This window comes from Rattus norvegicus, chromosome 1 (genome assembly GCF_021556685.1).
Source record: "Rattus norvegicus strain SHRSP/BbbUtx chromosome 1, alternate assembly SHRSP_T2T, whole genome shotgun sequence".
NCBI classification, from domain to species: Eukaryota; Metazoa; Chordata; class Mammalia; order Rodentia; family Muridae; genus Rattus; species Rattus norvegicus.
The window spans coordinates 254314576-254334437 of record NC_141534.1 but is presented as its reverse complement, the minus strand read 5'-3'; the positions used below and the strand labels follow the sequence as shown (position 1 = coordinate 254334437).

General features: G+C 47.8%; 1 protein-coding gene across 1 annotated transcript; it reads right to left on the bottom strand.

Annotated features, from left to right (window-relative positions):
- Positions 1 to 15810: 15810 nt before the first annotated feature.
- Marveld1 (MARVEL domain containing 1) lies at positions 15811 to 19862 on the bottom strand. The gene is given in 2 exon segments (NM_001401781.2): positions 15811 to 16701; positions 17863 to 19862. A coding segment is annotated over 1 exon segment (522 nt). The 5' UTR covers positions 19728 to 19862; the 3' UTR covers positions 15811 to 16701; positions 17863 to 19205.

The window sequence follows — 19862 nt, the reverse complement described above, 5'->3', positions numbered from 1 at the left end:
GGTGATGTGGAGTCTGGCAGGAACGAGAAGTCTCACATCCCACCCTCTGTGAGCTCTTAGTTCCATAGGAGACACTACTCCTCCAGCGTAGGGAAGAGTTAGAGTTACCTGCCTGTCTCCAGCCAGGTGTGGGAGAGCAGACCTGTAGTCCTATAACCACTGGTCAGCCTGGGCTAAATAGCAAGATCCTGTCTCAAAGAAAATAAGCCCTCCCTCCTTAGAGAAAAAAAAATCGCTTATTTCAGTGACCTAACCACCTGGAGTTCTATCATCAGCAACTCTCTCCAAAGGCAGATCTCTTTTTCTTGGCAACTTTTCCACCTGCGTCTGACCTGATGCTGGCTGTGACCAGTGGCAGTGTTAAATTATATTTATTTTTCCCTCCAGATACTATCGGATTGCGGAATAGGATTCCCAAACTCCTAGATATTATTTGGGACAAATATTAGAGGATACAAGAAGGCTTTTAAGACCAGAATGGGACAGTAGTCACGGCCAAGAACAATAGCAAAGTCTTAACCTGTTCTTAAGACACTGGCTGGGGTTGGGGATTTAGCTCAGTGGTAGAGCGCTTGCCTAGCAAGCACAAGGCCCTGGGTTCGGTCCCCAGCTCCGGAAAAAAAAAAAAAAGAAAAGAAAAAAGAAAGACACTGGCCAGCTTGGGGGGTGATCTTAGTTATTTTCAGTACTGGTAATGGAACCCAGGGCGTGGCATATGCTAGGCAAGTGCTATCGCATTTAGATACACCTCCGGGCCTAACTCTGACATTTTATAATTGAATTCTATTTATCCCCTCTTGAACATCATGAATCAGCAGGCTTTGTGCCTTACAGATAAAAGCAAGAGGCTAAGAGAGAACAGAAAATGATCCAAGAGGACACTTAACACCTTAACTTGACATTTCAGAGGATAGTCTTGCATCGCTACAGAAATATGGTTATGAGCCACATAAATGAGTCATAAAATTCACTGTAGCCTTTGGAGGAATTCTAGGCAGACTGGCTGAGTGCAATGGCTAAACATACCTTCTGCCACGAGGGGGCGCCCTCGCCTACTATTCCTGGGCACCGTGGGTTTCCGAAGCATCTCTGCACTTCCAATTCTAGTTCCTGGCTAGATTTCCCAAGCTAGCCTCTATGATTTTCTCATCACCTTCAGAATAGGCCTTATCTTTCTCATGTGTCCCAATAATTGTTCAAATTATTTCAAAACTTAACAACTCGGGCTGGCAGAGCGCTTGCCTGGCATGCACAAAGCTCTGGGTTCAATCCCTAGAGTTATGGAAACTGGACAAGATGGCGCCCACCGGAACAAAGCCAAAACTCCTTAACGAGCAATAATCATGCATTCCCTCACACCATTCTAGGGTTCTAGGGTTTGGAGGTGTTTGAGTGGGCAGCTTGTGGGTTTTGATGACACCAAAGCTAGATGTTAGCTTTGCCAGCATCTGAGGCTGGACGAAACATTGTCCCCATGAGCATTGTCCCGGTGGCAGCTAACTTGGTGCTGGCACTAGCATACTGTCAAGCTGGAAGAAGGTTCTGGTGCTTTTCATTTGGGAATCTTGAGCGTCTTAGTGGCATGATGACTAACATCCCCAGAGCAAGAGATCCAACATGGAACAAGGAAAGAAACCAATCCCCAGAGAGCACTCCTGGTCATTTTTACAACACTGTATTGGTTTGCATGTGGAAGTGGGGTGGCGAGATGACTACGGTGGATCAAGATGCTTGCTGCAGGAGCCTGACAGCCTGAGTCTGACCCCCAAAGCCCATGTAAAGGTGACTGAAGAGAACTACCTGCAAAGTCATCCTCTGCACCCCCACATACGTCATACGCAAGAGCGAATATGATACAGAAATTAATAACTTTTTATAAAGTGTGGAAGGAGTGTTATAAAACGTAAGATTAGAAGCTGAGAAGAGCGGAGGGCATGCTGCTGACCGCCTCCCATTCACCGTCCACATCCTGTTAAATAGCTCAGCCCTCGGTGGCGTCTCTATGCAATCCCTCACTTCCTTTTCTATGCTTGTACAGAACTCTGCCCTACCTCTAGTAGACACCCATCACCCTGTATTTCTCCCGTGGTGCCCTGTGCTTCTGAGAGCAGGGACATTCTACCAAGACTAGAGACCTGAGACACTAGGTGGTCAGTGGCTGCTTAAAAATGGACGTCTACCTGAGCTTGGTGGCTCATCCCTATAACCTGCGTGCTGGTGAGTCTGAGAGGGGGGATTGTGAGTTGGGCCAGCTTGGGCTACATAGTCAGACTCTATTAAAATGCATTTAAAAAAAAAGTAAGGGTCAGTGAGGCTGTAGGGAAGTTGATGCCCTTGTGTATTGTCATAGGGATTATAAGTGGTGCGGCCACTAATAAGTGAATTAGTGAATCTGCTCTAGTTCTGGATTCACAAATGGGGGACACACACATGCTAATTTTGCTATGACTTGATTTAGCTTAGTGGCTGGGCACTTCAAAGTCTCACACAGCCAGTACATTCTCACCTACAGTGTTCCTGATTTAACATCTCTTAAATCTATTTTTTCTCTTTTTTCTTTTCTTTTTTTTTTTTTTTTTTTTTTTTTGGAGCTGGGGATCGAACCCAGGGCCTTGCGCTTGCTAGGCAAGTACTCTACCACTGAGCTAAATCCCCATCCCCTTAAATTTATTTTTTATCTTGTTGCCCTGGCTCTTTCTGGACAACCCCCTTATCTGTGCTACCCAAGACGCTTCTGGGCAGCCCTTCTTGGGGGCGGTGGCGCTTTCCTTCTTGTACCTACATTTCGGCCATTACTCCCTCCTGTATCTTCCTGGCATGGTTTGTCCCACTCCCTTCTTCTCCAGGAGATTCTTTCCTTCTCCTCCCTGTGTTAATTCTCCCGGGAACCTAGAAGTCCTCTCTCTCCTCTCTCTCTCTCTCTCTCTCTCTCTCTCTCTCTCTCTCTCTCTCTCTCTCACTGCTCAGCCACTGGCCATTGGCTCTTTTTTTTTTAAAGATTTATTCATTTATTATATATGAATACACTGTAGCTGTCTTCAGACATACCAGGAGAGGGCATCAGATCCCATTACAGATGATTGTGAGCCACCATGTGGTTGCTGGGAATTGAACTCAGGACCTCTGGAAGAGCAGTCAGTGCTCTTAACCACTGAGCCATCTCTCCAGCCCTGGCCATTGGCTCTTTATTGATCAATCAAAAACCAATTAGGGACAAGGACCTTCAAACTGGACATGCAGATTCCCGATTTGGGAGCCAAATCAAGAGAAGACAAAGCATTAGAACCAATTCCCAACAGCAGCCTGTGTGGAAAACAGCATAGAAATTTGAAAATAGAATTATGTACTCCAACAATTCCACTTTTGTTTACACACTGCACCTAAAAGAATTGATCCGAGGGTCTTAAAAGATGTGTGTATGTCCATGTCCTTGGTGTCATTTCTCACACTAGCAGTAAGTGGACATACCCAGGTGTCCACCACTAGATGAATGGACACACAACACTAGAATTCACATACTAGGATAGTGTTCAGCCTTAAGTGAAAATCTGTCCCAAAGAGTGTGTGTGGGGATTCTGACTTGTGTCACAATATGGATGAACCTGGGCAACCATCACAAAAACTGTGCAGATTCCCTTCATGTGGGGTTCCTGGAATGACTAAATTCACACAAACAGGAAGTAGAATAATGTGAGGGGAAATGAGTTGTTTAGTGAGAATTGAGAATTTCCATCCTGTGAGATGGGAAGAACTCTGCAGATGGGCAGTGGTGATGGCTGCCCAACTATGAACAGACTTTGTGGTGACCAACAAATCAAATGGTGTGAACAGACTTCATGCTGCCCAATGGTGTGAGCAGACTTCATAGTGCCCAGTGGCGTGAACAGACTTCATGCTGCCCAACAGTGTGGACTCAAAAAATGACTGCAAAAGGCAAACTTTATGTTAGCACAAGTTTTTTAACATTTTTTTTGTTTTGTTTTTTAACATTTTAATGGAGAGTCTTTAGCCAAGGCTGGTATTCACTACGTAGCTGAGGATGATCCCCCTGCCTTCACCTCCCCTAAGAGCTAAGATTACAAGTATGTCTGGTTTATGCGATGCTGAGAATCTAGCCTGGCGCCTTGTGATTGCTAGGCAAGTGAGTTGCATTCTGAGCCCCAACTTAAAAATATTTTAAAGGAATATGTAACAGGTAAACAAAATATATAAATATATCCTGTTCATTCACAAGAACATTATTCATTACAAAAATAAGTGATTATTAATATTGCCCACATCATAAACACATCAAAACAAAAACCTTAAGCCATTATGTCGGGATGAGTCCATGAAGAAGTTTCCAGATTTTATTTTTATTTTATTTTATTGTTTATTTATTTTTTTAATTTTTTTTTAAATTTTTGGTGGCAGAGTTTCTCTGTGTAGCACTGGCTGTCCTGGAATTCACTTTATAGACCAGGCTAGCCTCGAACCCATAGAGAGAAATCCACCTGCCTTTGCCTCTCGAGTGCTGGTATTAAAGGCATGTACCACCACTGCCTTTCAAGTTTCCAGAAGTTTTCAACTGAGGAGAGAACCATCCTGACAGTGAATAGCACCATCCCGTGGGCTGGTGTCCCAGACTGAGTAAAACAAAGAAAGTGAGTTGAATACCAGCATTCATCTCTCTCTGCATTCTATAGGATGTGACTAGCCACCTCACTCTCCTGCCACCAAGGAGTCCCCAGCTACCCTGTCTTCTCCTCCATGGTGACTATACCCTCAGTGTGTAAGCTGAAATAAGCCCTTCTTCCCTTACATTACTCTTGTTGGGTATTTGGTCATAACTATAAGAAAAATAAATGATGCTCTAAATGGGAAACAATATGCTCGTCCTTACCCTAAATACACAGAAGAGGTGAGTCCTAAGACAAAGTTTGTGGTTAGTGACCAGGGACTGAAGATGGAAATCAGAGCTACTGACAAGACACACAGTGCTTCTTCTGAGGGTGAAGTTGTTCTGGAACGGGCTCTTATCAATGGCTGCATAGCTCTGTGAATACGCAAAAAAATCTCAAAATCACACATCTTGAAGTGGAAACTGTTCTGTGGAACTCTCCATTGTATGAGTTGTGCATCCCTTTTCTTTTAATGAATGGAAAAAGGAAAGTACGTTTGGCACAAGTCTTTGGGTTCTCTTTAATATTTACAATTTGGTTTCCTGTATGCAAACATACTCTTGGACTGGCACAATTCTTTTTGATCAACGGCTTTGCTGCTGTTGCCCTTGAGTGCTGTCCCATAAATGTATCTTTATGTTCTTGTACCTGGGAGAGAAGCGCATGAGTAATGAGCTTTCCAGCTGGGAGACAGTGAGTTGTTGGACAAACATCAAGGAAACAAATGTCTGCAGTTACATTCTTACTCAGTACTGCAGTTACATTCTTACTCAGCAGCAGCTCTTGGCCGCCATGAAAACAAACATTCATCAAACACCTGCCCAAAAATTCTCTCAGCGGAGAGCAGGGACAGCCTCCCTAATAAACCTCATGGCTCCCACGAAAGAGGCAGTTAACTGTCATCTACAAAACCTGTCAGGGCTCACGCCCCTCACAAACACTACACTCCTCCACAGAACCACACGAGGGATGGGACGATGGCTCTCAGCCCTTTGCGTAGGCTAGAACATACATGTAACTTCAAGGAAGTGACTGGGGTTGCTGAATGTTGCTTGCAGACCAAGACTTTTGAATTGGAAACTTACATAAGGCTGCCTCCCTCCTGGAGCAGCCAGCTCACGGCAAAGGGAAAGGACCTCACAGAGACCACCCTCCACTTCTAGAGACAACCCACAGTGAACAGTTGTGAGAGGAGAACCTCAGTCAACATTCTAGCATGGGGTGGGAATGGATTCATGAGCTCTGCCCCTAACTGACAGGGAGGGTCATGGGTTTTGTTTTAGATTTATTTAATTTGTATTTTACTTTATGTATTTATGTGTATTTTATTTTGTGTGTATGATGTGTTTGCTATGTGTATGTATGTGTACCACATGTGTACCTGGTGCCCACAGAGGTCTGAAGTTCCAGATAGTTATGAGTCACCATGTGGATGCTGGGGACAGAGAACCTGGGTCCTCTGCAAGAACAACAAATCCTATAAACCGCTTGGCCACCCTTTTAGCCCAGAGAGGTTTTGTTTTTTGTTTTTGTTGTTTTTTATTTTGTTTTTAGTTTTTGGGGTCTTTTTGGATACAGCTCCTGGTGGGTTGACTATGCTCCAATGGATGGCCCTACACCTAGAAATGTGTGGAGCAAAAAATGGAGTTTTTAAATGAATAATAAAAGGAGGTTGGGGTGGATCTGGGAGGAACTGGAAATTCATGTGGTCAAAATACATTGTGTGAAATTCTCAAAGAACTGATAAAAACGTTTATTTTTTTAAAAAAGGAAGAGCTGGAGAGATGGCTCTCCATTTCACGATTGGATTCAGATTAAGCACTGGTTGCTCTTGCAGAGGACGCAGGTTCAATTCGTCACACCCACTTGGCAGCTCACAACCATCTGTAACCCCAGTGCCATCAGATCGGACACCCCCTTCTGACCTCTGCAGACACCAAGAACAGACATGGTGCACAGACATATGTGTAAGCAGACCGGTCATACACATAAAATAAAAATAAATAAAATATCAAAAAATTAAACTTAAAGTATGTATGAACATAAATCAACTGTATTCTGTTGAGCTCCTGAAATGTGTTTCTGTTATAACAGCTGGACAATAACATTCGCTAATTTTCTCAAGAATTCATAGTATATTTTTCATGAGACATAGGAGTAAATACCTCAGAGTTTCCCTTGGAAACAAGTTCTTGCTATAAATAGCCCAGGCTGACCTCTAGCTCTCAAACTCTCAACCTCTTGGTCCCCTGCTTTAACCTTCCACACTCCCAAGTGCTAAGGTCACAGGCGTGTGCCTGCATGCCTGCCTTAATGGCCTTCGTGTTTCTGGGGGAAAATCACACTCTGGGCCAAGAATAGTAGATGCTTGCCCAGTGTGCACAAAGCCCTGAGTTCAATCCCTAGTACAGGCGTGGGGGTGCACACCTTTAATCCCAGCATTTGGGCGAGGCAGGCAGATCTCTGTGAGTTTGAATGGCCAAAGGCTACACAAACCCTGTTTGAAAACACTGAGGAATAGTGGGGTGGCACCAAGGCAGATTTGTCTGTGAGCTTGAGGCCAGCTTGGTCTACACAGTGAGTTCCAGGCCAGACAGAGCTACATAGTGAGACCCTGTCTTAACCCCTTCCAAACAACGAAACAACAAACAAACAACAAAAAATCCTTATAAAACAAAACAAAAAACAACCAAAGCCCTTCCCTGCAAAATCTAACATATAGATTAAGATGAAAAAACTCCTTAATTTATCCTGAGTCCAAACTTACCCTGCTTGATACAAATATCAAGCAAACCCACAATCCACCTCATCTCAGAAATCAAAACCTACTACATGACTGACCATCACTGACAGGTATCTTTTTTTATTTTTTTAGATTTAATAATTTATTCTATATAAGTACACTATCGATGTCTTCAGACATACCAGAAGAGGGCATCAGATCCCATCACAGATGGTTGTGAGCCACCATGTGCTTACTGGGATTTGAACTCAGGACCTCTGGAAGAGCAGTCAGTGCTCTTAACCACTGAGCCACCTCTCCAGCCCCACTAATAGGTAGCTTACTCAAGAGAAACTGAAGTCTGAATGAAGACTTGTATAGTCATGTTGTCATGATAACTGATCAATAAATGGTTAAGAGAACTGGCTGCTCTTCCAGAGGACTCAGGCTCAATTCTCAGCACCCACACTGTGGCTCACAACTGTCTATAACTCAGTTCCAGGGGATCTGACACACTCTTTAGGCCTCTGTGAGTGCCTGATACACTCAAGTGGCACACAGACATACATGCAGGCAAAAACCCATACCTATAAAATTAAATTGAAAAGTCAAACGCAGCAAGAAATTTACTAGTTTCCAGGGACCCAGGGAGGAGACAGCAAACAGCTGATACATTCGACCACTGATTATCTGAGAAGCAGAAAAATCGTGTGCAGAGGGAAGATATGTACCAGCTAGGTGACTGAAAACAGTTCCCTTTGCCCAGATAAGTCTCAAGATAGATAAAAACATATAAACCAACTCCTAAGGCCTTTCTATTAATGGCAGCTGAGGTCAGAGGCTACTCCCCCCCCCTCCGCCCCCCAGATAAGGTCTTCATGAGAACAAGTCCTTTGCTAGCTGAAAGAAGGCCAGAGAAGATACGTTTGGAGATAGAGACAAGGCAGGGGATTGCGAGGGAACAACAGGAGGGGACAAAGAGGGACCTCAGGCTACAGGAAAGCAGTGCACCTCCAACCACCTGTAGATGCTAAGACTGTCATCTCTCAGGTGGGGAAGAGGCATGGTGCCTTGGGCAGAAGAAAATTAACATTCCTCATCACTACAAACTATGGGGCATGATATGGGCTCTGCTTTTATTCTGCAAGGTAGAGAGCAGCCATTCTGCTTCCAGCAGAGCTATATAGATTTCATTGCCAGGCCCTCTGATCTGTGGTCTGGTCAGCATCTCACGATGCTCTTTCTACGTCCAGTAAGGGAGGCACAGCCTTCTCCCCATTGGCTGAATGATGAAGTTCTGATCCACAGAGGCTTTGAAAATGGCCTAAGACCAGACCAACTAACACTCATTGGATTGACCTGACTGAAAGAGAGTCAGCTATGTTAACTGCTCGGGAACCACAGAAGGGGTTTTGAGGAGCCTGAGCAAGGCAGGCAGGACTGAGGAAGAAGAAAGTTGCGGGCAGGCCAAGTGGTTACACTGAAGGATTGTCTGGGTTCAGGGTAGTCTCTGCACATCTGGCAGACAGGAACTAGCACCCAGGAGCAGGAGCGCTGGGCTCAGTACACTGAGGGAGCCCCTAACCTGAAGGGAACTCTAGCATCCCGCTCAACCAGGAAGAGAAAAGTTGATGTAATCCAGATTTGTAATAGCTGGTTTTCTTTACAGTCCTTCCGGCTCGGGACAGAAATAAGCTCAAATGAACTTTATATGGGGGAAGTTTTTGTGTAACAGAACAGGCTAGAAATTACAGAGGGAAACACAAATGAACTCATAAAGGAGCCGTGTGTACCAGGAAGCACTAGCACTTCCTTAGCTGGCTTTGATAGGAAATGCATGTAAATAAAGCCCCTGCCAATCGCTCTTCTGCTGCTCCTCAGGATGAGCTGGTCCTTCCCTCTCTGCTACTCCAAGTGCCAGGAAGAGTCCTTAAGCAACACTTCCTCCTCCTCTGCCTGACACCATTTTCTTCCCTCTTGCAACAGGAGCTCTACACATCGGGCAAAGGGACATTTCTTTTTAAAATCACTTTATTTTGTTGTATAAGTGTTTTGGTTGAATGTGTATATGCAGACCACGTGCATGCCTGGTGCCTGAGGAGGTCAGAAGAGGGGGTCAGATCCCCTAGAACTGGAGCCACAATGTGAGGGCTGGGAAACTGATCTTGGGTCCTCCGAAAGAGCAACAAATGTTTCAAACCATTGAGCCAGAAGCCAGAAGGGAAATTTCAAAGAAAAAAGACAGTCTCCACTCTACAAATCCTTCCAAGTACTTATGGGGAAAAACCTTGGAAACCAAGAGATTTCCAACCTTTCAAAGCACATGAATACTCCCCCATCATCCCATCAAAGCTCCCCATTTTGAAAATGGGGAATGCTCCCCCCCCCCGGAGCTAAATCCCCAACCCCGGGAATGCTTTTCTATGAAGCAGAACACTACCCCATTTTCCAACCCCAAACTTGAATAAAATCCTCTGTTCCAACAGTTTTTGTCCCGTTTTGATAGGCGGCTCTCCACACCAGTAACATGCGGATAGTTAGGGGAAAGCTTGTCTACTGGGAGGCTGCAGACATCACTCAGTGGTTAAGAGCTTTGACTGCTCTTGCAGCGGACCAGAGTTTGTTCCCAGCGCCCACTTCTGCTCTGATAACCATCTGTAACTGTAGCTTCAGGAGAGCCAGTAAACACCCTCACCTGGACATCCCCACACTCATATACATAATTAAAAGTAATTTTTTAAATAGGGGTTGTCTTAGGGTTGTTGGCCTTTCGCCTAGGCTCCACCCCACAGTTCCCTGGCAACAACCAGGTGTTGGCCGGCCTCTATTTCTCTACTCCCTCTCTCTATTCTCTCTCTCTCTCTCTCTCTCTCTCTCTCTCTCTCTCTCTCTCTCTGTCTCTCTCTCTTCCTCCCTCCCTGCCTTTCTCTGTCTCCACTGCCCTCTCAACTCCCCTCCCCATACCCTGAATAAACTCTGTTCTATACCATACCTGGTAGTGGCTGGTACCTCAGAGGGGTAAGGGATGCCTCAGCATGGGCCCCCAAAGGCACCCCTTCCCCTACACCGTACCGAGACACCAAACATATCCCTTCTCTCCTTATCATTTTATAAAACACAACAAGGATTACCATTTCTGTGATGAAACACCATGGCCAAAGCCACCTGGGGAGGAAAGGGTTTATTCAGTTTATGATTCCACAACACTGTTCCTCATCGAAGGAAGTTACAACAGGAACTGGCCCAGGGAAGAAACCTGGGAGGAAGGAGCTGATGCAGATGCCGTGGAAGAGGGCTTGCTCTTCATGGCTTGCTCAGCCTGCTTTCTTATAGAACCAAAGATCATCAGCCCAGTGATGCCATCCATGATGGGCAGGGCCCTGCCCCATCCAATCATTAATTAAGAAAATGACCTACAGGCTTGCCTATGGCTCAACCTTATGGAGGTGTTTTCTCAATTGAGGCTGCCTCCTCTGATGGCGCTGGCTTGTGTCAAATTAACATAAAACTGGCCACTTACAGGGGCTGAGGATGAAGTGCAGTTAATATCTCTATCAACATGGGTACCGTACCAGGCACCACGCACTCGGTTCAATCCAGCAACACGTAAATATACTTGATGTGTGCCTGTAATCCCAGCGCTTGGAAAGGGAAGGAAAGCCAACTTGGGGCCATCTTAGGCTACAGTAAGTAAATAAGGGGCCATGGAGTTGGCTCAGCAGGTAAAATTGCTTGCCTCACAAACCCACAACTTGAGTCTGATCCCAGGAACCTACGGAAAGATGAAAGGAGAGAATCAATTCCTCAAAGTTGTCCTCTGGCCTCACACTCAGACTCTGACTTATGTACCCACATACATCATACACAATAATGAAAAAATATAAATTTAAATATGTTTTCAATGATCAGATATTGCTGTTGCACTGGCTAGTTTTATGTCAACTTGACACATGCTAGAGTCATTTACCAAAAGGACTCACAATTAAGAAAATGCCTTCTGGCCGGGTGGAGGTGGTGCATCCCTTTAATTCCAGCATTTGGAAGGCATCGATATTGATTGATGTTGGTCCTAGGTGCTCACCAAGACGCTAAGACTTCGTTTTCCTGAAGGAGCAGAGAGGTACAGCCTCTCTCTCGGGAAGACTGACATCCAGCTAGCTCACTCTAGTCACTTTATTTAAACATCATACAAGGTTAATTGGGGCTGGGAAAGGTTCCAACTATCTAAGTTCTCTTGCCCTTGTTGCCCCTGAGAACAGACCTCCCACACAAATCTCGGTCCCTTTGGACCATAGTCAAAAGTAAGAACTCCAGGTTTGCCAGGGGTGGCTCAGGACCAAGATTACCCCAACAGCAAGCTCTCACATAGCACCAAGTGCAGACTCTCTAGAGAGACAACATTTCTTCAAAGTTCAATCTCATAACAACTTCTCAGCCTCTACTGATTGATCTAAACATAGCAAAGGTTTTGCTGAAACATTTCACTCAAAGCCAGACATAAAGGCTTTACTATACCACATCACTACAGCTCTCCCTCCATGTTTGAGGCCAGACTGGTCTACAGAGCGAGTTCCAGGACAGTCGGGGCTGCACAGACAAGTTCTGTCTTGAAATAACAAAAAGAAAGAAAAAAACAACAACAACAAAAAAAAAAAAGAAAGAAAGAAAGAAAGAAAGAGAGAAAATGAAAAAGAAAATGCCTTCTTAAAGTTGGTCTATAAACAAGTCTATAGTACATTTTCTTAGTGTTTAATGTGGGGTGGCCTTGCCCATTGTTCATGGTAGCACCCCTGAGCTGGTGGTCCCTGGTTCAATAAAAAAGTAGGCTGAGCAAGCCCTGAGGGAACAAGCAAGTAAGCGGCTCTCTCTGTGGCTCTGCTTCAGCCCCTGCCTCTGGGTTCCTGCCTTGCAGATCCTGCCTTGAGTTCCTGCCTCTGGGTTCCTGCCTTGAGTTCCTGCCTCTGGGTTCCTGCCTTGAGTTCCTGCCTCTGGGTTCCTGCCTTGAGTTCCTGCCTCTGAGTTCCTGCCTTGAGTTCCTGACCCATCTTCCCTACCTGTTAAGTGTAAGCAAAATAAACCCTTTCCTGCCCAGCTGGCTTTTGATCATAATGTTTCATCACAGAAATGGTAACCCTAATTAATACATACATATTTTTAACTAAATGCTATATTAGTTATTTTATTCTCCAAATATTGTAAAAAAAAGAAAAGGGGGGGGGAGGGAAGAAAAGAAACAACAAATACATTATAAACCACATTAACCAGAGTTTTCTCTTTCATATCCCTGCTTCTTCCCTTTATGCTTAAAAATGGCAGCTTACTAAATCTTTCTTACCCCCCACATAGAAAAAAGAATGGGAAATGCCACGGTCAAAAAGCGAGCAACCCTCTGGGATTTCCCAGACTGAGAAAGTGGTGTCTTATTTCAAAGAGCCACTTATCCAAAACACACAGACATACCACAATTCTAAAAGAGGGGAGAGGGTGCCAAAGCACAGCAGCCCCCACCTGCCACCTTAGAGATAGGGTTTCTCTGTGTAGCCTTGGTTGTCCTAGAACTTACTGTAGACCAGGCAGACCTTGAACTCAGAGATCCTCCTGCCTCTGTCTCCTGTGTGCTAGTATTAAAGGCATGTGACACCCACCCCCTCCCCAGCTAAGCACTTGACCTCAAATATGGAAAACCAAACTCCATTTAGGTTTCAAAGCCTACCAAGGACAACAAGGGGTTAAGAGGCGTTCTGCTTCTCTGCCGGTCAGCAGTCAGCTGTGTGAGCTTGGACAAGGCCCTTCCTTCCACAAGGCTCCATTTTTTTCTACAGGGGCAGAGGCAATAATAGGTGTTGACCCTCTACTAGGATTAAGAAGCCCAGCAGGGGTGTGGATCTTGCCACTAGAGGAGTTGGCACAGAATTGGCAAGGGAGAGCAAGTTCAAACCCCAGAAATCTCAGAACTTGAGACTGGCGTGAGTAGAGCTAGCTAGCTCCTTCCCTGTTTGCGTGTCTGCCTCAGGGTATGTGCGTGGACCATCTCCCACCACGTAGTCACATACGCAGCAGTCAGTCACATACGCGCTGTTGAGGCATCTCAGTAGCCTTATCTTTGAGCCAACTTTTCCCTCTGTGGGTATACTTACATCTTTCCCTCGATGTACACGTTCAAATCTAATCCCAATTTAAAAAACAAAGACAAAAACAAAACAACAAACAAGCTAAGATCATCTCAGAGAGCTGCTTCGTTAAAGATCTTCGGAGAAGGCCTTCCCCCACCCACCTCACTCATCAACCGGACTGGAATCCTGCTCATACTGGACTCCTCTTCACTCACTCCTGGCTTGGCTGACAGCAGGCATCGGACAGTAGAACAGCAGCTTCTCACTCCCTGATGGAAGAGGCCGACTTCGGACCCCACCCAACCCAAAACCATTCTGCCCTGCTCTCTCAGAGCGAGTGTAGCGGCGCCCGGACATCCTAAGAGGAGAGGCAGAACAGGGAACCACAGTAACCATGCAAGCAGGTTTCCGGGACCCTTGTGAGAATCCGTGTAACTTTTAGTTTTGTCTGAGAAATGTAAGGACCTGGGAAGATGGCTCAGTCCATAAGGAGCTCGGTGTGCACGCGTGAGGACCTGAGCTCAGGTGTCCATCACCCAGACTAAGACCTGGAATCCCAGAGATGAGAAGGCAGAGACCGGAAGATCCCTAGGGCGTGCTGGACAGCTGACCTAGCCAATTGGTGGCTTCAGGTTCAGTGAGAGCGACCCAGCTTCAGAAGAATGAAGTGATGGCTCAGCAGGTAAGAAGAGCACGTGATGGTCTTGCAAAGGGCCCAGGTTTGTTTCCAGCCCCTGCATGGTCGTTCACAAGCATCCACCTTTCTGGTTCTGGGATGGACAAGATACCCAGTTGTTGGGGTTGGTCTTGTGCGCTGTGTATTCAGAAGCTGAGTTCTGTGCTCCTGTCCTGATTGTAACCTGACCTTGGGGCACTGTATTAACTAATTTATTAATTAATTAACTAATATTAAAAAATGCTCCCCAATAATCCCTGACTGGTTAATAAAAGGCTGAACCTTATGACTGGGCAGAGAGGTTGGGAAGGCGGAACTTGAGATCAAGTGTGGGGTCTCAGGTAGAGACCAGGAGGAGAAGGAGAGAGGAGAGAGAAGGAGGAGGTTGCTGTAAGGCAGGATGTGGCCAAAAGAAGCTCTCCTTGAGGACAGTCATAAGCAGAGCAAGATTCAGTTGGCGAGTAACAGGGCATTTACCTGGTTATCAATAACCTAGCGGGGTTAGGATAGTCTCGGGACCTGTCCAGTTTAGGTATGTAGCTTATTAATAAACTCTGGTGTTTCTGTGTGATGAGCTAAATGGGAGAGAGTGGGGCAGAAAACCCCCAACAAAAATATTTCAATATAGTCATACATGGGAACAAAACACTCGTACACATAAAATGAAATAAACATATCTAAAGAGATAAGGTCGAAACCCGGTGTGGTGGCAGAGGCAGGTGGATCACTCTAACTTTGAGGCTAGCCTGGTCTACATAACCAGTTCTATCCCAGCCAGAACTACATGGTGAGACTGCAAGTCTTTACAATTGAGGAAGATGAGGAAGACATTCGAAGTTGGTCTCCATGAGCGTTTAGCCGTACGTGTGCACACACAAGCACACAAAGAAGTAGACAAGAGGAGAGAAGACAGGGGTGCAGCAGCAAGTGACACAAACCTTCACCCTGGAAATCCCAAACCAAAACAAACAGAGAAGGGAGGTGGGCATGTGCCCATGCCACTTACTGTGACTCTGGAGAAGGGGCTCGGGAAGAGCAGGCAGGCTGGGAGCAAATCTGGCATCAGATCCCAGCTAGCACTGCCCCCAGTGACTTAATGCTCTGATGGCCGAATCCCATTTTTCAGCAGCAGGAGGAGCCCAAGACACAGCTCCCTTCTGCTCCAAGTCTCAATATTCCGGGGCATCTCCGTCTGCATGGAACAGCCAATAACCTCTGGGGGGTCAGGGCCACGGGCCAGACACAGCAGGAAAAAAACCAGGCCTGAGCCCCAGGCGCCTCCAAGTTTTCTCATATGGCATTAGACACTGCTGCCTCTGTGCTCTGGACTAACTCCTCCTCTGTATGATGGGGCTGGACCAGAATAGAGCCCCGCTGGCTCTACAAGAGTCACTCCCAGCCTGACAGGGAATGCCACTCATAAACAGGGGCCAGAAGAGAGCAGACAGGAAGGAGACAGGTTCCCTTCAGTATCAACCCAAAACAGAGTGTTTCTTCTGGATCCTGTCCTCAGACCCTGACTAGCCACAGTGGAAAGCTGTGAGCTCACGTTCCCTTCTCTCTCAGAAGGCAAGGGTTGAGTGCTGGGGGAAGCCAGCGGAAAGTTACCACAGAGGACCAGGAGGTGAGACCCAAACACAAGATCAGACAAAACAAACTTTATTCCGAAAAAGCATACTGGGGTAACCTTGAATACACTACTGGATAAGGCACATGGCCCCTCTCTCTAACCACCCTCCCTACACCAAAACCCACCCCTGCGTGGCCTTCGTACACAATGTAGAAATTGTCTCCCGGGCCCACAAGAAGCCCCAGATTTATGGTTGGGAGCTGTCTGGGTGGTCTTGGCTTGGCCCCAGTCCTGGTTGTCAGAGAGGTAAGCCAGGGAGAGTACTGCCAGTTTCCAAGTGCTCTGGGCCACATCAGGGTGATCATACTATGCCATTTGAGGAAAGGTGGGTGTCATAATAGTCTTATCTGTGCTTCTCACATCACCAAGCTGTTAGAAGCAAAGCTGGAAGGCACACCGAGAAGAGCTAGAGAGCCCCAGAATGCTACAGGCACAACGGGGTATATGAGGCATCAGAAAGGCCAAGATGTGTGCTCCTGAGTAAGGTTGGCTGGCCTCAGACCCAGAGCACTGGGCCTGAGGAGATCCTGAGGGGGCTGGACCTGAGCTTAGACAGTGATCTAAAAGAGGCAACCAGGTAAAGAATGGGAGCTAGAACTGAGGCCCATCGTTTAGGGAATGGGAGGCGGGCAGAATTCTGTCCCAAGTGACCAGATCTTGTGCCTAAATTATAACACAGGAGCTTGGGAATCCTCTACCATCAAGAAGGAAACCAGTCTTCTCTCCCATGGCTCTTCCACCAGATGGTGTGCAAGAGGCTGCTTGTTCCCCACCGCAACAGCAAAGACTCCCAAACCTGCTGCTGGTCCCAGGCAGACCAGTTCAGCCAATCAGGGAGGGCTGTAGCATTCTGCTGGCTCTGGGAATCTTCGAGCAACATGCCCCAGCAACATGGAAACCTGCAACATAAGAACAAAAGTCACTGGCTACCACGGTGTCCCAGCAAAGCTCACCCCAGGCACAGACTACTACTGTCTCTGGTTGTAAGGGAGGGAAAATCACTCTCTGTGGAGCTGGACAGCAGACGAGCACAGGAGGTCATGCTGTGGGATTTCCCAGAGGAAAAAAACAAACAACAACAGACCTTCTTGTTGTTTTGTTTCTTTGGAGGATAGGGTCTTACCCCATGACTGAGGCTGGCCTGGAACTACGTAGCCCAGGCTGGCCTTGAACTCATAATCCACCCTCCATAAACTCCAGCACCCTAGGATTACGTGCCTGTACAAGCTCAAACTCCCATAAGCCCAGTGGGTACGAACTTTCTGTTTTGCAAGATGAGAAACACTCTGGAGGCACACGGTGGTGATGGCTACGCTGTGTGACTGTTCTCACTGCCACCAAACTGCTCTTAAAGCTGGTTATAGGGGGGTAAGTTTTAGGACCTGCTTTTTTTTTTTTTTTTTTTTAACCAATTTAGGAAAAAAACACTTCTGATGCTGGGTCCTGAACCAGGGACCTCATACATATTGTACATTATGGCACCACCAAGCCATACCTTAGCCTCAGAAAAAGTATTAGCTGTATCAAATATGTACTGACCCTTACTACATAGCCTGGTACTGAAGAAACTGGACTGTGAGGGTTCAAAGTCAACCTCCATCACTCATCGCCAAGGGGACTTGGGGATCTCACAAAAGTATACAAAGAATACATGCATTCAAGCAGTGTGCCCAGGCAGTAGGGCTATAGTGAGTGCTACATAAAATTTATACTCCACTCCAGCCTTCATAATAGCCGCAGACAATCCCACCTCTGCCACTGAGCTTGGAAAATGCACTTGCGGGGACTGGGGTGTGGCTCTTTGTCAGGTGCTCTTTGAACTGGACAGGAGCTCTGGCTTCCATGTCCTATGTCTTGTGTTCCCAGAGAAAGCTGAGCTTGAGTTAGGACCCAACATCCCTGGGTATCAGGGCTGCTGCTCATCCCTGGCCCTTGTAGGTATCAGAGCTGCTCTTCAGACACTGTGAATGAAGTTGCTTTCAGTTTGGAAGAGGAGGTGGCCCCATGCTCCCTACTAGAGGCCTATGGCACTTCCCGGTTATCCAAAATGCCTTCCTTACCTTAGAGGTGGCACCGGCTGTCCACCCCAGGTCCAGGCAGTTCTCAATTTGGTGGCAGAACTCACCCGCCATCTGCTCAGTCAGTGCCAAGATCTCTTACAAGCGACTGTCCTTTGGACTCGGACACCATCTGGTTATCCTTGGCTTCGTGTTCCAACAATGTGAACCAGTATTCAACTGTTCTCAGGTCTCTGGCTGGGAAGTGGGTCTCTAGCTTGTTTGTCATTGGGTGGACACCCAGTTAGAGAAATTCTCAGGGGAAGAGGAGCTTCCTAATCTTCAATGGGTCAACCTGAGGGAATGACCAAGACAGCATAGGCGCAGTCTTGTGGTGGGAATAGTCCAGTAAACTGAATTACCACGTGTGGCCGTGATACCTCTGGGATTTCTCAGAGACCTCATTATGCTAACAAACATTGTGAGTCTGTGCAGGGAAGGCAGCACCAGTGACAGACCCATTTACCTTCTAAACCTTTTGGAGGTAACACACGAAGGGCTCCCTAGACAACTCGCTGATTTAGAGGAAAGAGTGTGGTTGTAATCTTAAAACAGCTGTTCCTAAGAGCAGGATCTGGGTTCCCAAAGAGGCACCTTAACAGTCGCCGTCGGTCACGTGGGATCCCCAGTGAAAACATATTTAAAGGTGGGGTGCAGCAGAAGCTGGTGAGTGACACCTGAGAGGCCAGGGAAGTTAGTACATTTGGCCCAGTCTGGATGAACGCCAAGGATAAAGGCGTAGAGAAGACTTGCGTCGTTAAGTAAGGTATAGCCTGCGGGCCTTTGCTATCCGCCACTCCCGTAGGTGACCCCACCCAAAGACTTCGTTGAAGTCGTAGGGCTGTGCAGGGAGAGAGCCAAACTACAGCTAGCTAAGGCCTGTCCCCAGCTCCACTTGCAGCTGCCTGACTGCATTCTACACCATCCATGGCTGGAAGAGGGGGCAGGGAAGGGATGCTCTTCCTGCAGGGCAGGAGGGAGGGGGCAGTGGCGCAGTCCAAAGACTGTTTTCAATTTGAGAGCCTCCCCCGGATCTACGCGGCGGCGCCTGTCCACGTCTAGCTCTCGACAGGGAATGGGGAAAGGGACTTCCAGGCTTCGCCTGGAGCGGCCCAACTGGGTGTGTGCGTCGGCGCCTGGGATGGCTGCGCGAGTCCCTGGAAGCTGATATCTGGGCTGAGCTGAGCCACAGCAGTCAGACTAGAACTGAACGTCGGGGATCCAGGGCGCGGGCAGTGGAAACGCAGGCAGGGAGAGGGTGCAGGGGAGCACCGGCACGGGGCGGCGGCAGGAAGGGCTCGGGAGGGATCCCCGCACCGATCTGGGCCGCGGTGGAGCGGGTGGCCTCACACCACCTCCTCCTTGCCCTGGTAGCGACGGCAGCAGCCGTAGAGTGCCGAGAGCAGGTAGAGGCCGAGGCAGAGACCCCCGCAGACAGAGGCCGCCAGGAAGGCATGGTAGGCGCAGGGCAGCCGGTAACTCTTGAGGTTGCAGTAGCTGTGGCGCTGCGTCTGGTCGATCATGATGCCCGTCGCGGCCCCGTAGAGGGCGGCCGCCAGCAGGTCGTGCGCCACGTTGACCACGAGCCAGCGCGAGCCCAGCACGGGCACCAGCTCCTGCTTGCCCAGCAGCGTGATGAAGTAGAGCCCCAGAGTGAGAAGCCAGAAGAGCACCGACACGAAGAGCGCGAAGTGCACTGGGCCCTGGTACTTGCTGGTCGCGATGGTGATCCAGAAGGCGGCTCCGGCCAGCAGCTGCAGCAGCCGCAGCACTCCCAGCGGCCCGCGCAGAAAAGCCCGCTGCAGGCGCAGGGAGCCGCGGGCCGTGCGCGCCTGGGGTGGCGGCTGGCGCGGGGGCGGCGGGAGCATGGCCCCCGGACGCGGTGGCGGTGGCGGCGGCGGCGGCGCCCCGAGCAGCGGAATGGCGGCGCCTTGCTCGCGGGGGCGGCCCGGCCCCGGTGCTCCCGCTGCTCCCGCTGAGGCCTGCCCTCCTCACTCTACTCC